The 18902-nt window shown below is 45.9% G+C and overlaps 1 protein-coding gene across 8 annotated transcripts in view; it reads right to left on the bottom strand.

The window, feature by feature from the left end:
- Positions 1-18902, bottom strand: part of LOC120948133 (collagen alpha chain CG42342-like) — an 85438-nt gene that overhangs the window by 6473 nt on the left and 60063 nt on the right. For 2 of the 8 annotated variants that reach the window (XM_049607363.1, XM_049607367.1), the window contains 7 exons: positions 17652-17720; positions 13234-13413; positions 13067-13172; positions 12901-12989; positions 4940-5287; positions 4657-4863; positions 4512-4574 (listed from right to left, as the gene is read on the bottom strand). In XM_049607363.1, the coding sequence (XP_049463320.1) occupies positions 4512-4574; positions 4657-4863; positions 4940-5287; positions 12901-12989; positions 13067-13172; positions 13234-13413; positions 17652-17720 (1062 nt within the window). Of the gene's footprint in view, positions 1-3845; positions 4215-4511; positions 4575-4656; positions 4864-4939; positions 5288-12900; positions 12990-13066; positions 13173-13233; positions 13414-15076; positions 15131-17651; positions 17721-18902 lie in introns of those variants that run through there. The other 6 variants (XM_049607369.1, XM_049607364.1, XM_049607365.1 and 3 more) reach the window with 6 other exon arrangements.

Below are 18902 nucleotides of genomic sequence, written 5' to 3'. Positions count from 1 at the left end.
TCCACAATGACGTACGGTTGTCTTCACACTGACCCATCGGTACTCAATGGGTTTGTGAGTTTGTTGCAACGGTCAAAAGCTGTCCGGAGTCAATTGGTTTTCCAGGCCATGGTTTTCCACTATTTCATGTTGTTTACTTTTTGTGTGTGCTGTTTTTTTCTATGTTTATCCTTTCTATTGCGTTTGTTCGCGCATTGCCAAATTCGAAAAACTCTCCAGCATAATCTCGCGCCCCGGCTATGGATGCCATAAAGATGGCGTACAATCCGGGCTGGTAGGCTCGTTGGCAGGCACAACAAGCGCCCGACCCGCCATTACGCCATGTGATCGGGCTTAGAATGGGAATGGGTGTTCCCTTTCCCGGGGAAGCCAATTATTTACGACTGACCGGGATCGGGAAGCCAATTATTGCCAACATATGTTTGCCAACTTTTCAACCGAAACGTACAGAACGGGGGACGTAGGGGAGGATGATTGAGTTTGAGGGGTTGCATCACACGCCCTGCCACTGGACCTGCGTTCCAATTTTTGATATTTGCCCTCCTGATCCTGCAAAAGTATCGAAACCGATAAATTGGCTGAGGAGCGGGTTTTGATGAGGGAAAACTGTATAAAAAGTAGCTCCATGCGCCATGCTCCATTTACAAGATGTGATCCGTTCCCGGGGTGGATTTTTTATCGAAGAAATGCTTGTTTGGAAAACTCTGGTCACGGCGATATTACTATCACACCAAAATATCGTGAACCAATGGTAGCATGAGAAAAACGTATGTTTTTGCCATATATTGTACATCTGGAAGAAATGTCGTTGACGTAGAATTTGTACAGGAGAGGCGAATAAAAAACGAATAAAAAGTGAAAATGCATTGCTTTTTTATACATTACTCGTGCGCTTCGCGCTTCTTCTGCACATCGTGTGTCATTAGACATTTTCCACATCATATCGCTAAGCTCAAACACACATCTATATTGATTAGCTCGCTGTCCGCCGGTCCAGCCAGCCAGTGACCGAATTCCGCTACGAACGAAGCGCTGAGCTGCAGTTGTTAAATATTAAAGCATCGCTCCATCGTTCCCGTGCCTCGCCGACGAAAACTTCAAACATACCGCTCCACGTTCGGAGCGGACACCGAAACCTGAGCAAAACGTTGCTTCAAATATTTATTAGTTTTCAACAAGATGCTTCCGCTTCCGAAAGAGCTTCCTTTTACGGTGCAGTGCGCTCCGCGTGCTCGTTGTTTCTCCGTGCTTTCCCGGATGTAGGGCAGTTCGGCGAAGTTGAACATCGCATCCAGTTCGCTGGCTACCGATCCGATCCGATCGGTCTAAAATCCGAAATCATGGTCTGTAGTAAAGGGCAAATCGAAGGGCAAGCAGAACCGGCGAGGTAAGATGGTGCAGTTGGTGGAAAATTCAATGAAATCTGGCTCAAGATGAGGAAAGCTTTGGCAGTCGATGGCGGTCCTGAGCGCAAACAGGATGGCCGCTTCTGGTGTACCGTTTTTGTTTGTCGTTAAGGACCGCACACATACACACATACAAAATCACATTATGTATGTGGGACCGATTTTCCAATAAGAAACTTTAGCTGACTGCATCGTTTCTTCTGGAAAGGCAGCTTCTTCCGGTTGTACCCTATCAGCAGCAGGCAGCAGTAGCTACAGGACGTTGAGGACGCTCTTTAAAGTTTAATCAGCTAGCCTTGCTGCGGAGCGATGGAGCCACCAAGGTCCAATAGGTTGAAATCTTGGATATTTGCTGTATTTTTTCATGTTCCACAAAAATGCGGAAAGAAAACCAAGAAAATAAGCATCATCACTTGGTACGAATCCCAGCACATCCCTAGCGAAAGTGATTTGAAGGATGGTTAGTACCCGACTCGAACCGATTCGTATTGAAACCCATTCCAACATCCAAAGATGGCAGGGAGAGACAGTGATAATAACACATCCACCACATGTGTGCCGTTTCGACTGGGGAAATCACTTCGAAGGAGCAGCTCGGATACGGACACTATCACCGAACCGTGTCGCAGGTGTAGCAAATGATCTCACGAGACTCCACCGGCAGATGAAAATCAAACGCCAATCGATAACGAAATCGTGTGTCGGTTCATTGATGACTGCTGTAACAACGTCACCCTCCCTTTTCCGCATGTCAGAGTGTGCAAGCGAGTGGGAAGTAAAAACGAACGGTACATCAACCTTAGGCAAAAAGGTTAAAGCGTAGCATGACCCAGCCATTCTACTCGATCTGCTCTGCTATGCCGGAGGATTTTTGACAGCTCTCGTCGTAGAGCTTTAAAAATGGGGAAAAGATGTCACTTTGTTAGGAGCTTGCGTTTCGCAAATTGATTGACGTATTGCGAGCAACAGCAACAAATGAGAGTAGAAGGTAAGAACAGATACGATGACGTTCCGTTTACGTTGACGTCGTTTGGGGAAAGCCGCGCCGATTTGACATGATGAGCTTGATTGTGCTGGATGAGTTTTGGCCGAGCTAGACAGGTCTTGCCCGTGTTGAAGTCGCTCACTGGAGTCGGTACTACAATTTGATCCTATCTAATGAATTTCTACCATTTTATTTTCTCACACACTTGACCGCATGCTCATGACTCTATCTCGAACAACTCTCCACGCGCAATAGTTCATCTTATTGATGAGTATAAACATAAAAACACACAACGCACGTGACTCGCTCGTTTGTATCGAAGATCTACATTCGGTACGTCTTTTGTAAATGCTATATTCAACAACGTCTGCATTGTAGCGTTCCCAGTCAAAGAGTGGATGAACACTTATTATGGGCAGAGCAGTGTGCCTAACACGTTCGTTTCAAAGATGGATGGAGTATCTTGGTGCGCACGAAATTGGGGAGTAAAGAGGGAGGGCTTTCTTGAGACGGAGAATGGGATGGAGCTCATTGCCATGCCATTGCTAGTGTAGTTCAGTTGCAGTTCGCTTAGATTTTTAGAACATTAGTAAAAGGTTAGGTGTGTGTAGGTGTATGTCAGTGTGAGAGAGTATAAACGACAGACTAGTTAGCTATGTTGCATGTATCGCATAGTGTTAAGGTTTTCCTTTTGTATGATTTTTTTCATCTTTCGCTTCCAGTCCGCTTAACTTCAATGGGAGATATGTATGGTTTAAGTTCTGGTTTGTGTACGTGTGTATGTTTGTGTGTGTTCCAACGTCTATGCACGATGAGCGCAAAAAGGGGGAAAGTGTTGGATCGGAATCGAAGAGATTAAGACTTATCTGCGCTGCTTCATCGTTGCAATCCTATCATTGTGAACGTGTAGATGTTTGAAAGGCAATATTTGACACTTTTAACTGACACAAGCAATACACACGGATAGAACGAATGAGAGGAACATGAGAACGATCTTTAAGGTAAAGTAAATGCTAAACCGTAAGGTAAGAAGCTTATGCACACACCACAACAATAGACAGGATAGTTGAGCAGACGATGTAACTTAGAATTTAAACTCCAATTTTTCAGTATCAACAACATTATCCATCTTATGTACGTAAGGGTTGGATGGATTATTAGGCTGGGAAGTCTTAATGCATTCACGTTTCACTGCTGGGAAGCATCAATTCCCGTTCGAAGGATCATTGATAGCTCCCAATGGAAGTGCCTTAAACGATGCTAATGCTTTTATGTAAACATCTATAAAAAATACAGCAATGAATGTTTTGCTTGCTGAAATTAGCTTCGTTTTTAGATTTCGGTCACCTTAAGATGGCTGTTTTTTGTGGTGTGTCGTTTTTATTTGTTGTTGAACGTATTATCTTTGCACTAATTGCATCAATCGATTGGAGTGAATGAAACCATTGAATGAGTTAAAGGAAAAGGAATATAATCCTTCAATAGATGGATTTTCTCTCTTTATCGCCAACTTTGATCTAGAATTAAGTTAAAGAGGAATTAAGCTTAAGTTAAATCAAGAATGCTTGAACAAATATAGCTGCCGCCATTCTGATCCTTTTCACACTTGTTTGTCGGCATGTGTGTTCGTGTGTGTGCGTGTGTTTGTAGAAGCCATTCGTACGTTCGTTCATGTTTAAACCACCACCACTGGCTGAGGACATTAGTATTTTAACACTATAACAAAGTTGCGTTCAAACCAAGCGTTCAAATGTAACGAGTTCAAACCGATTCCGTTTTATGGTAAGTCAGCGTATTAGAAAGCCTTATTAATACTCCCAGACCTGCAGGAAGAGATAAACAGAGAGAGATACACAGATGATGAAAAGGAGGAATGTGAGGATCGCGTGGATTGGTGACATATGGACATTGGTGTTAGAATCACAATTGGGAGAATGATAAAGAAAGTGTGGTGAAGGGAAGGGAGATGCAGAAAAAGGGAAGATAAGAAACATTTGTTAGTTTTTACTAGTACACACAGGTGTCTTTTATAGAAAGCATTTACAAAAAATAACAAATTGTTGTGTTATCTTTTAGCAGCTATTGGAATCTGGAGTTCCTCGATCTTCACTGAAACTTACCGGATGTCCTGGTTTGCCCACAGGGCCCACTGGACCGGAATCTCCACGCATTCCCATTGGACCCTGTGTGGGGTAAGAACACAAAACAAATGCACATCTCAACATGTGAGCTAATTTTGAACTATGCGCGTCCATTTACTCCTACCGGTAATCCCATAGGTCCATATTCGCCCTTCTGTCCTTTTTCGCCTCGGTCACCCTTCTTGCCATCGTAGCCTCGCGGTCCCGGTGGTCCCGGATGTCCGAGTGGACCCGGTGGTCCCGGTGGTCCCGGCGGTCCATACACAACATCCCGATACGGTTCGTCGGCCATGCCTTCGTGATCTTGTCGCCGTCGCATTTTCCGGAACTTCTGGGAAAAAGGTCAACGCTCGATAACAGCCACCTAGCATGAGCGGGTCAGAGTGGTTCCACACGGTAATACTTACGGAATCTCCTCGATCTCCTTTGTCGCCTTTTACTCCTGGGTAGCCCGGCGGACCCGGCAAACCAGGCGGCCCCATAAGTCCTGGAGGTCCGATATCGCCTGGATCGCCCTTCTCGCCCGGAGGGCCCTGATATCCCGGCAATCCGGGAGGACCCTCAATACCTGGTTCTCCCGGCATTCCATCCAGACCGCGCGGTCCAAGCGATCCCGGAGCTCCCACTTCACCTGCTTCACCCTTGGTGCCGGGTGTTCCATCGCGACCAGGTGGTCCGGGCGGTCCCGGTGGACCTACAGGGCCACGGAACTGTGCCAGTGTCGCTTCGTCGTAATCGTCATCCTTGCCGGGTCCCTTTACGCGGCAAGTGGGTAGAAAAAGTGGACGAAAACAAAGAGACCATTACTACAGGTGAATGACACGGAATGACTTGTTGCACGTATCGTTTTGGAGCGCTCATTATAAATCGTTCAAACTAAACGCTACCGTCGGTGCCGGCTAAAAAGTAAATGTAAAACCACACGAACGCACAGAATCACACACGAGCTACAGAAATTTAAAGCCAAACTACCACCAAGCTACCTACGCTACTGTGGCGAACGTTAAAAGCAACCTACACCCAAGCACTCGATCATCTTGGCGACCTGTCACCACATTCGCGACAAACAAAAGCAAACAGCACTACATAGCAGGTAGAACAAAGAAGCTGTGCTACCGAAAAACCACACCAGATGCGTATGTCGTATATATATATATACTAAAAGGCTTTTAGTACCTCCACATTAAGGTAAACACTAATAACCATAAATAAAGCTTGGGAAGGAGGAGAAAGATTAATTTAATCGCTTGTCATCCGGACGGTCGGTGGTGGAATGGAGCGATTCCGACGGTTAGGGAAGATGGTAGGAGAGGAGGAGGTGTGCTAAAGGATTTATACGCATGTTTTAACTACATTTATTTGGTGCTGGGGAAAAGAGTGGTGAACGTGGGCGACAATCGTCCAAGGTGTTGTTTAATGTTAACTTGTCTGTTAAGCCGTTTGTTGTATTGTTTGGTTATGTTCATTTTCGTCAATTTTGTCCCTAATTTTCGTCCTATTTTGTATTACATTTATATAAATATTAGTTAAAGCGATATATCCATTTACCTGAGGAATTTACCAGTTTTCCTGTAGAATTTTTATTTGATTATTCTATACCTTTATCTCGTTCTTGTTTCTTGCCCTCTTGGGAAGATTAGTTTTAACAAATAGCATTAAGTTACAAGAATCATAGTCTATGTGGTACCAGAACAATAAATTATCGTAACAAATAAAAAAAAACTTATAAGCAAAAGATGTTTTATTCGTCAACTAGGAAGATATCATGTCCCAAGAGTCGTTTTGAAAATTAATCAATACTGCCGACATGTAAGAGATGCGATGACAACTGGTGCTCTACAGATGACTCAAAGATGAGTCAAACTCTCCTAGCTCTCGACTCTAAAAAAAACATACACACACTAGCACACATACAAAAAGGCAATTGCATTTGGGGCGAAAATAACTTTCAACAAAACATGCACCACGCCGATCGTTTGGCGCTGACAAATTCGTGTATCGCGTATCGCGTGTAAGCTGCAGTTCAGCAACAGCAGTACGATCGCGAACAGTTTGGGGAGTGTGATTTCTTGTCATCACCCCACGTCTCCGGGACAAACTGTCAACCGTTAATCGAATGTGTCTTTCGCGTTGTTTTTATGTGTGTGTAGATGGGACAAAACAGTAGCAGCGGGAACATTCCAAACGCCGGGACATTTCACCCGTCCGTCCAGTGAAGCGACGAAGGGCGCTGTTTGTTCCTGGGGTGTGACGTGAAATTGCTACCATCAACATTTATCGCTCTCCCTCTCTAGCTGTGTTCTCGCAGGGATGCTGAATTTTGTGTCGTGTCGTAGTCGGGTGTACAGCAGTGCAAGAACGAATAGACGTTCCCGCGGCTGATGGCGCCTTCACTTACCTGCTTCGCTCCAATGTCGGCGTGTCATCGAGCAATAAGACGAACAAACTCTCATGTCTCGCGTGTGTCTCATGTTTTGTGCGATCCCTATGAGCTGTAGGGACATTCGAGGGGGAGGAAAGTTGCTGTGCTGTTGTGCTGCTCAGGACAGGGGTGGGTTAGAACAGGTGCGTTTAAGCGCCGTGTAAGGTGATGTATGCTAGTGTGAAGCTGGGGGATTAGAACAAAAACTACACGGTACTACGGGAATGTTGTGCGCTGAAAACAGTGGAAAATAACGCCTACGATGCAATAAAGATTAAACACTCACACAGAGGTGTACAAAACAACCTAACGAGCAATAAAATAATCTCGTCGGGTAACATCGTTCGTTGTTGTTTTGTTTATTTATTTGCCATTTGGTGATTGTACAGGGTAAACTGCTTTCAGGATGGAATAATTTTTAATAGGTTTTTTTTTTGGTTATGAAATTGTTGGAAGTAAAAATACCAACTGTATTTCCATGGAAAAGGAAATTTAAATAATGCGAATTTTGGAATCACTGGCTAATAATTTAATTTTTAACGTTCTTTTTCGAATCCGCTCACATATTCGTTCCATTGTGCTAACAGATAAGACATGCCAAAAGTTAAAAAAAAAACACCCACACACACACATATAAATAACGAACATGGAAAACGTGTTGAAATATGAGCAAAGCTGCACCTTGCTGTAGCCCTTGGGGCGTAGCGGAACCGACGCACGGTTTCAATTTCAGTCCGTTTTAATTATGATTGACCGATTCATCTGAAAATGCTTTCCACAAATTACACGATACGTATAGGCAGTGTGAGTGTGTGTGCTGTGAGTGAATGAGCAAACATAGATCTCAGCCATTTGCAATTATACAGGATATCAGTGACGATTTTCCGAACTGCGATCGATCAACCAACCCTCCCACCGACAGGTAACGTCATGTCACGTGCGGCAAGGAAGAGCAATTCAGGGACAGCTTCACAACATTACGTGATTTCACGCCTAATGAGCAATCGGGCGTTTGGAGCAGCTTTCGAGCAGATGGGTGGAAATTAAAGCATCGGTAAAAACCACTTACCATCAACACTTTCACCCACACGTATGCCGTGTCAGGGCGGATGGGTTGTGGCGTGCAGCCTGTCAGCTTTACTGTATGCTCTTATGCCGGAACGCTACGCTACAGGCAGTGCGTAACAAATGGTTAAATGTCGACACAAAACTTTACATAGCTACAGTTTACACACACACACACACACACACATACACCTCACAGAATGGTTCCTCTATGCCACGATACTGTCGATGTGGATGAATGGGAAAAATTGAATAAATCATAGCCGCAGGAAAATTTATCGATAGCGCACCCAGAATGACCAGTGCGCGTGCGGCAGATTTGCCGTTGGTTGGACCTTTGGCCACGATCATCTCCCTTTCCTTTTTTTGGTGCCATTTGGCGCGAACGGGATTCACAATGCATCCCACTCATCGCGCCCCGTTTACTGTTTCCACCATATTGTAGCCGTAATTTATGCTGCCGTTTTGGTGGAAGCCAAACAGCCCATTCACTTATGGATCGAAGCGTCGCAGCGAAAATTGGTAAAACACTATTGATAACATAAATCCTTCGGCGCCAAAGTGTGTGTGTGCGTGCACTGGTGGTTCTGCGTTCCCGGCATAGGTATGGAAGCGGCGCTGCCGGACTGGGGTGATGCGTCGAAAAGTGAGCCTGTCACTAGGGCTATGGCCGGTGCGGTTACCAATCGTTAGTGGTTTTGCGGATATGTTCCGACCATGTATGGGTTTTTTTTCTCTGTCCGCTCACTCTCCATTCATTTATTTGCCTCTCGCTGGCTCGCTATTTGCGGGATATGTGTTGTGTGCATCGTTATCTTGTATGACATTCATCGGGTCGCATGGTGCGGGTTTGTAGCACTTCGTTTCACTACCATCATAGCTCAAGCGGGCATTTTATTAAATCCACATCGCAATAATGGCCTCACCGTACCATTAAAGCCAATACTGGTCCAACGAAGCGTTTATGGTGGGCGGGGATTGAAGGCAACCATACAAAAAAGCATACCTCAGTAACCGGCCGGCTTGTAAAGCATTGTGACCGCAGAATTAATTATGTTAAGCAACAGAAGTCCTACATTTCATAAATAACCACTATTATTGGAACCTTTTCATTACGAATCGAATGAGATTCATTTTTTAAGGATGTAAGGATGTTCCAGTGTTCCGTTGCTCCACAAATCTGAATCACAATGCAATTGTTTTCTAACATCAATTTAATTACAGCAGATAGACAATTGATAAATATTTGAAAAGAAGAAAAAATCGATTGAAATGTATACCATGGTGCACCATACTTCATTTCGCCTCATCTCTCCACATTAGCAAACTGTGGCTTTCTATGGCCTGTACGCTGTACACATATTTCCGATTAAAAGCCTAACCAATAGAACCCATTCTGACATTCATTCTGGACGGCAAATCTATCGAGCTGCATAATTGCATTCACCTACGCTCCGGCTGTACATGGTGGATGCACTTTGGCTGCGCTTCATCAGACGCATTGTTGCATTGTGGACGCCCGCAACCGTAAGGATTAAACGCTCCTATATTATTGCTAAGTGGAACGGATACGGGTGGGTTGCACACTGCCGTTGCGATACTCGTCGGTTAACTTCGCAGCAGGAAAGCTAAAAGCGCTGCAGGAAAACGGTTTAATTTTATCGTTGTTTCACGCCCCGAAACAAGCGAACCGAAATCGTCCGGCGACCGGGCGAAATTTGTACTAATGAAACAACCAAATACCGAACCTACTCCAGTACGTCCAATCCGTGCCTGCTCGGGCTGCTCCACAGCAGCCGTTTGGGAATGCTTCTATTTGCGTCCCATTTCCGTCCCAGTTCCGTCCGATGCACACGGAGCGGACTTTAATGGCTTTTGTTCTCCGATTTGAATCGGTCAACCGTCGATCGGTGGCTTTACGGTTCATTGGATACGGTTGGTTAAAAAAGGTCCTTACGTGTTGCCTATTAGTGCCGTTTTGAATGGAAATGAAAGGGGAAAGTCGAAATAAACGAGCTCGAAATGGTCATTCGGCATTCTGCGCGTCGTTTGTTTTCACGGACGTGTTGCAGCAATGGCATAATTACTACCTGACGATTTTTTTCTTCAACATTTTTCCAGTGAGTGTGTTATCATACGTGGTGGTTAAAGTTTCAAAAAATATTGTTCTTCATCTACATTTGTTGCAATTACAAAATCGAAATATCGCTTCCAGATTTGGTGTGCGAATTGAATAAATGTACAAACTGTACGCTTTTTTTCATTTTTTCTTTTGAAGACATCATTCAAAGCATAAATTTGGAAAACAAAGTTTGTCAAGTTTAAGAATCAGTGTATTGCAATGTACTTAAATAAATTTCTAATTGTGGTTCAGGACGGGTTGCTAAGTTTCATGATATAACATTCAGCTTTATTAAAGTTATGCCCGGGACGTCCATTAAATAACAAGTGATTCAATATCGAATCTACTCATACGACTCAATGTAAGAAATAATGAAATGCAGTTTGCAAAAAGCACAAACTAGAAAAACGCGCACATCGAAATGTACACATTGATACATTTGATGTATGAATGGGTCTCTTATTAGAGATCTACTTACTGAATAAGCGACAGTTAGTGAGTTGAGTCCTGAATGTAATCAGTAAGTACGCCACGAAGAGTATAGATGGATCCTATAATAGTTTTTTGTGACATCCTTTTTTAAGATCCTTACTCACCATAACTCTGGTCGTATCAATTAAGCAACATCACTTCATTGATTACATTCATGGAATTTTCAACCCATTCCCAACCCATTCCCAAAGCGACATTCGCTTTTCGGCTCAGTGAGTGAGTGTGTTGAATAGTTAGTAAAACATGACAGTTATACAACAAGACAAAACAAATCAATATAATTAATTTTTCATAAGCAAACCCTTAACTTTGAACATGAACTTTGCAATTCCTATATATGTGTGCTCACTGTTTGCAAAGGATGTACTCTCATGTATGGTCGTTCCTCGTGTAACGACTGTATCTTAGATGCGATCATTTCCCGATGACGGTACGGCAGTGAGCTTGTTTAGAGCGAAGCTTATCGCACACATGAACTTTTCCAACCCATCGAACGAAGCACCGGATGATGGGCGCGTTGAATTCAGTGGAAAAGTTTCCCAGCCCGTAGAACTGAGCCCTACGAATCAATGGTTGGATGGTAGATTCGTGTAACGCTCCCACAACCAATCGGTTGCGCCGATGGTGATGCATAAATGATGTATCGATGCTGTCCGACGTAATTTATGCTCGCGATGGAACGGGAACACGAAAGCAAAAGGGACAGTGGACCTACCGGGCAAGCATGCCGACGAGACTCTGTCGCTGATGGTGATGATTGAAAGGTCCTTTGATGTTGTTACCATACGAGCAAGTTGGGGAGGAAAAATCGTTCGATTGATGGTTTCTAATAAACATGGGAAAAGCAGAACCACACACAAACTCAGATGGTGGTTCAAAATGGATGGATCCTGAGCGGATGAAAGCAACTGTTGAGAAGAAATGGAATGAGCGTGATTTGTGGATTCTCATTATTAGTGGATGGGCGCAGACACGATGCGAACAGCATTCACTGATATAAGGCGTAGGGTGTCAGGTATCAGCTGCTAGATGGACTGATAAGTTTCAATGCTTTGTGCAGAGCGAACGCACCACGGGCCAACCAAAACACGATGTTGTCATTTCACTCGGAAGCGAAAAAAAACACGCTGTATGTGTTGAAAAATAAAATCGAAGATATATATCGCTGCTCCGTTCCGAAATTACCAGTAGGTAGAAATCACAAACCGAAAAAGCAAACAAACCCCCCAAAAAACCCACCTCCCGAAACCATTTATGTCCGCCGGTGATGGCGGAAGGAATCCAATTAAATTAAATACAATTTTTATTACCAGACCTCTCCACCGCCACGGACAAGGCAATATTTGTCAGCGGAATGGTCCGGCACCACACTGGGGCACAACAATCTCGTGTGAAATCGTTCCAAGCGGCAATTCCACTGTGTTTGTGTGCGAGATGTTATATCGTACGTGTTTGTACACTTTCTCGTTCTCTTTCTCTATCTCTCTCTCTCTCTCTCTCTCTCTATCTATCTCTCTCTCTCTCATTTCCTCTCTTTGCTCTCTGTTTCTGCCCCCGAGAACAATCTCCGGCCCGTGATTATTGCCGGTGCCGAGTTTTGTTGTTTGTTGAATTTTGATCTTTATTTTTATTTTGCAACAAGCACTTTATGTGTCTAGCATGCACCAAAAATCGTTCCGCATACAAACTGTCCAGCACACCAGGCCCCCGGCTGGCTGGCTGGTTGAAAATAAGGAAAGCGATCCATGCGATGTGTGATCCTTTTCGGTTGGGCTTTTTTTCGCGCCCTATTGTGGATGAGGGGAACAAAAAAATCTAGCCACCCGGTGGGTAACATAAGCCTTTTTGGGTCGAAATTTATCGCTTTTATCTTGTGTTGATGTGTGATTTGGAAAGATTTGACGATAGGCGCCACGTTTGGTTTCGCGTTTCGTTATGCTTATGTTGATCGCTTTGTGCGAAAGCTTTTATGGCATTATTGCATGCCAAACTGGAGGATAGAACTACTTTTTTGCATTACAAACAAAATTGATGGTTAGCAAGCCATGCATAAATACAAACATCAATCAAACTATAGTTAGTGGCACGTTTTGCTAAAGCATATTTACAATATCACTACCATTTTATGACATGCAAAGCTTGTTGTGCATCATTTCAAGTGAAACATTGTTCTGAAGTGTCGCTTTGTACAGTTTGTCAAGTCAATCGTTCTTCTGGTCGTTCATAAGGTCCTGTAGATTGGCAATTGATCACCGTCCATTACTTACCCGTTTGCCACGCTTGCCTCGCGGTCCTTTCTCGCCTTGCGGTCCTGGCGGTCCTTCTGGTCCTGGGTCACCCTTTTCTCCCGGTGGACCTGGTGTAGGAAGAAGCAACAATTCCATCAGCAAACATGACTCACATCTTCACGCATTATGAAGAGCGCTCACTTACCAGGAGGTCCTGGCGGTCCTGGTGGACCTTCAATTATGCCGGCCGGGAACTGATCGCCCTTGAAGTGTGTCGTTAGCCCCCGATCACCCTTGTCGCCCCGATCGCCCTGCGGTTGGAACGTTTCATTACAAAACGATAGCGAATAGAAGTAACATGATCACTCATACCTTCGCACCCGGAAGTCCCGGCGTTCCCGGGTTACCGACCGGACCCTTCTCACCCGGCGGACCAGGATCGCCCTTCGGTCCTGGATCTCCCGGCGGTCCTTGACGTCCGTCCAGACCTATCGCACCCGTCGCACCCGGTGGACCGGGCGGTCCCGGCGGTCCCGGCTCTCCCGGTTCGCCCTGCAATCACGCATCACGAATCAAATTAGCAAACGCTTGGCTCACGGTTTGGCTTACACTCTCCATGCACGGCCAACGTGTCGGCACTCGAGCTCATAAGCCCTCTCCAGTGTTGGTGGGCTCTAGTGGCGTGAGAAGTGGCTTGCCCGGGTGCCACTAAACATGCTCTCCAGCAGCACGGGGCCACTCACGCGCTCGCGGGCGAACGGTTGGCAGTTTGGACACTGAGGTGGAGAGGCATCTTTCATCACACGAATGTCGTTGGCAGAGCAGCATCCGTGCCAAGGAGCTGCCACGGAAAGGAGCGCAACCAAAGGTACAATTTATTCGAGATGACAAAATGTCAACGCACACCGGACAAGAGTTGTAGTGGCAGCAACGGCGGCACGACCCTTCTGAGAAGAGCATCACCTGTCATTTGGTCCACTTAACTGGTAGGATAGCGTGTAGGACACGTGTGCTTCAACTAAACCCATTGCTTGATGCTCCGTTTGAATGTGGGTGTGTGTGTGTTTCTTTTTTTCATCTGTTGTGCTTCTTGTACCTTTGGGTTACGCTACCTTTTACCTGGCAGCACTTTTGCACTGTTCTCAAATACACTTACACCCACCGACATTTCGTTGTCACTTGCCCGTTATCATTCATCTTTGTGTGGAAGTGATGCAAACCATCCATCTCAACCCGTCCAACCATTCATCTCAGAGGCACAGTAAGCTTGTGTGAGGGAGAGTAGTGTATGTGCGTCACCGAGATTGGGGCAAGGCCGGGCTGTCTCCTTCCACACACGCCCTTCAAGCACGAGGAGGACAAGCAGAGTCTCGAGTACCATTCAGGTTACGTGCCCACTTGAGCATGCAAGAACAACGCTAAACTATTACGATTGCAACTACTACTTTGTACTGTGGCGGGTAAGCTGCTACCATCGTTCTATCAAGCGACATGCAGGCATGCACGAGCGAGAATACTTTATTTTCAGTGCGGTAGAGAAAGTGGAATAACGAAGGAGCTGCTGCTGTTGCCGTTGCCCGGGAGGAAGGATAATGGCGTGCGATGGGTCTCCTGCACACCTGAACGCTCGCAAACGGCATGAATTGGATTAGAAAGTAGGGCCAAGTGGAGGTTCCGATGACGATGGAGCCCGTTTGTTAGAGTTGTACGCATACCAGAGTACCCAGAATAGCTTCGTGCCCGCCCGCACGCAACCATGGGCCAGAACGGATGAGGAAGAGTTGGTGAAAAATGAATGTCGTTTGTTAAGCGTCGTCTAGCACGCGCGCTGACGCCGATTCCAGGTTTCATCTCGAGCAAGATAATTTATGAAATTGAAAAGACAAATAACCCCAAACACCTACCACAATGATGGGCAACGGCGATATGAGATTGAAAAGCAAATGAAGGATGAGATGTGTAGATATGATATCCATCGTGACAAACCTTTTTTCCGTTATAAGCGAAACAGGTCTGCGAGAGGGTTGATGAGAACAAAATTCCATGACTGATGAAATCCGAGCTTTACAAAATGCCAACCAATACTAAACTAACACCAAAGATGCTCAGAATAAATAGTTTTGATGAAGCGGGGTATGGGACTCCTGATGGCAGATACTTGTCGCTAGCATGAGCAGATACAGCACAAGCACATTTTTTATCTCCTCCAACTTACCTTCAGCTGGATGATGTTGGCTGCGGAAACATTATGACCGGCCGCCTGAAGATCCTGATACAGACCAATGAGGGGACCAAGGGGTGCAAAGAGCGAGTGAAAGTGCGCAATGTCGGTCAGCAACATGAGGAAGAATCGTAGTAAAATGTGGAAGTAGAAACGAAAAACGCGGAACACAAAAGACCAAACAAGAGTGGGGTAAATAGTTTGCAGTCTGCTGAGACTATTGCACCCTCGTCTGCTCAATTTGACGTTAAATGCCGACCCACCCCGATGTGTAAGCTGGCCAATAAATGTCAACTAATTTTCCGATCTGATTTGCACAAGTTACACTCACCCGCTGGTTTTGCAACCCGTGTTATGAATGTCAAATTCAATTTTGCTAAACATTGCCAACGTTGTGGCGGAAAAACTCGAAATGGAAAAAGTCGGTTGATTTTGCCCATCAGCCGAAGGTAAGTAAACAATTCTACCCGAAAAAGACAAACTTAACATTGTTGTCGTGGCAAACAGTTTCCCAAAAACGCAGCTGGCACGGTCGGTAGAAAAACACAGCTTTTCTTCCCGACAAACACAACCGGTGATGGAATGTGCGACCGGACTGTGTGACCAGAGAACGCAAAATAAACCAGATGGAAAGGACATACACAGAAAGAGAGAGAGAATGGGTCCAATCGCTGTTGTACCGGGACGTAGCAAACAAGGACACAAACTACTCCTTGTGTGGCAGTGTGACAGTGTGGTTGGCCAGAGGCGAAAGAAAAACTTCATAAAATATTGCTTTTAATTAAAAACATACAATAAAACAACGGGCACTTGGCACGGAGGACGGACGGACATTGCGGGTACCTTGGGAAAATTGATGCAGCGTGTTGTTTTCCTTACCAGCCGGTAGTTCCGCTTCCACTGCTCTGGTCAAATTCTGTTACCGCCTGGTTATGGTATTGAAGCTTGAAAAGTTTGTGGACACAAACATGCATTATCGTCCCATTGAGCCATTTTCCGCACGTGTTTGTGTATGTGTGTTTCACTGCGACATTTCGATATCCGAAGTTGCTGTATCACAATTTATTGTTCCACAAGCCCCGATGGGCCGTTAGTGGGCAATGATGTTCCGTGTGTGTGTTTTTCAGCTGGCGCGAAAACTGTTCCCAAAGCGGGTGTTTTTCAAGCGTTTATTTACCCAAAGCTTGACCTCGATGGTGGTGAAGATGCACCTTCTTGAGTGGAAATTACGATCCGGGGAATCATCCGGATGGTAAGAGCGCACTAGCCAATAAGCTGAAGATGATGGCGTCCCGAGAGATGCGTCCAAAACATGCTTCTTGATATTAAATCCGTACTTTATGCACTCTTTAATGTGGCAAGCTTCATCCAGCAGCTCACAGGCGCACAGTGGACAAAGAGCCGGCAAGAAGTGCGGCTAAAATAGGACGTGCATTACTTTGAAGTTAAAACTTCAAGAAAGTAAAAAAAAAGATAACCAAGATACGAGCCTCGGTGTGTGCGAAAAGTGTATGTGCTGTGAAATTAAGTGCTTATTGCCTTATTGTACAATGTTCAGCGACTACCCCGGTAGATAATATTTCCATTTAGCGCTGTAACGTTTGATCCGTGCGCTGTGCGCTGCTGCCCACTGTGCTTCAAACATTGTTTACTTTTTGTACTCTTGGTAGTTGGTTGGTTAGCTTGGAGTTAAAGCGGAACAGGCTGCTCTTGCACTGCACCACCGGACAGGAGGATTTTAATAAAGGCAAGAAGCGCTACCACCGTGCCAGGCTGTGTAAGTATGCTTCAGTACAGATACGCTAGATAAAGCTTGCCCGGGGGAAGTTTACTTCTTTTTGGAAGGCTGCTCGCCGAAACCACAGGAAAGACAAACAGGAACTCACACCAAGCAGGGAAGGGGGCACCCGGTGAGGGTGAAGGTGATGAAAAAGCCACAGGAAGGCAAGTCGTTAAAGCACTACCGCTACCACCGACCCTAAACAAAGTTCCAGCCGGAAAGCGCAGATCAACGATGATGCTTTGAATTTAAATTCGCTCTATTCTGCATCACTGCAAAACAGGGAACGAACATCCAGATAGCAAGCGCGCGAAACACAGACCACCGGACGCGGGTTTGTGATGGGGTGGAGAGTTCGATGGGTTGGGAATCGCCGCTTGCTAATCCGCTTTCCGAAACCCCGGGGGGGATGAGCATCGATGGACAACACGATCATCTAAAACGGGTGCGGACATTCAAACGAGGAGAAAAACGTGTAGCATGCAAATAAAAAGCAACACCCCCCAGGGCACTTACACACAAAAAGCTACAGTCCCCTCGTACAGCGGTGGACCTATTGATACGATAGATTAGTTACGGTGCGCTAGAAGAGAAGGTGCTCACGGAAGAGGACCCACCTTTTCGTGGATCCTATGTGTAAAGCAGGTGAAGCAAACTACAAATATTACAGCAAATAATACTACGACAGCTACTACTACTACTACTAGCTGCTGCTGGCAACTAGTTAACAGCCAGCGCAGCAACACGGAAGAAAGCAACAAAAGCAACGCATGAACCAAAGCAGTATACCTTCACGGCTACGATTTCCGCGTAGCCTAACGAGCCACCGCGCAGTGTCGTTACGGATCGCTTTAATCCCTGCACCGGTCGTCCCAGGTCGTTGTTGATGCGAGGCGGATTTTCGCATTTGGAGCGCGCGCGTGACCATACGCGTCGTTGGACCCGTGCCGATGCGTTTCGAAGCGATTGTGTTAGAGCATGAAAGGTAGTGTAGAGGTAAGATTAACAGGGCAAATGAGCAGTGGGGAGGGGGAGGGGCTTCGGCTTGGAATGGAATAAAAACACGTTGCGTTATCCACCACCGTCGGGCTGCTGGGAGTTAAGTGGGTACGGCCTGCCAGAACAAGTGGAAGATTTACGAAAGACCGCTACCGTTGCCGTGGGAAACGATCTGCCACGCGGAAGGAAGGAAGTAATTTTCAATTTAATTTTACACAAATGAGTACACACACAGACATGCTGCACTCATGGCACATTACCACCGTCACACCCTTTGTCCCTGCCGCCGGCGCGTTGGATTGATGGCTGCACTGTGGTCGTTCTTTCTCATTGCGCAAAAGGAATCCGAACCGCGTGGTTTGCGTCTCTGTTTGCGCGCGCTAGAGAGAGAGATAAAAAGTACGTATCGTACGATCACCACCGGTACACACAGAACGGTGTATGCGGATGTTTCTGTCCTCTTGTTATCACCACTAATAGGAATTGGGGTGGAACAGAGGCACAAACAAGGGACCCCCCAGGGGGGGGGGGGGGGGGGGGGCAGCTCGGTCCATTGAAACACACATTCCGACCAAATGTCGCCGGACGATATGAAATTTAATTTGTTCCGTTTTCGGACCATTTACCGACCATTGACTTGGCTCCGTGCTGTCCGTCCGATTTGTAACCTCTGGTCAATTTATTTGACCCGCTCTAATGGTCGCCAGGGAAAGGGCGGGATGGGGGCCTGCTTTTGTGAAGGATTTGCCGGGCCGAGCGCGTTACAGCACGAGCCAGGGGCACCGGATCGCTGGAACAGATCCACCCAGCACCCAGCCAGACGGACGATACTGGGCGAGTTTCCATCATACACAACATCTTGCCTTGGGTTGTGTTGTTAGGATGTTGAAAAATTAAATTACATTTTTGCTCCGTGCAAAGTGCAGGAAAGGCTGGGCGAAGAGTGGATCGAAGTGCGCTCGAAGCATTACTTCTACTGCTGCCAACCACAGGCCGCCAGGGTGGGTGTACGAATCGCTGTTGTGCCTTGTATCTGTTTAA

The sequence above is a fragment of the Anopheles coluzzii genome, chromosome 2, assembly GCF_943734685.1.
Source record: "Anopheles coluzzii chromosome 2, AcolN3, whole genome shotgun sequence".
Taxonomy (NCBI): domain Eukaryota; kingdom Metazoa; phylum Arthropoda; class Insecta; order Diptera; family Culicidae; genus Anopheles; species Anopheles coluzzii.
This window is presented reverse-complemented; position numbering and strand designations above follow the sequence as displayed.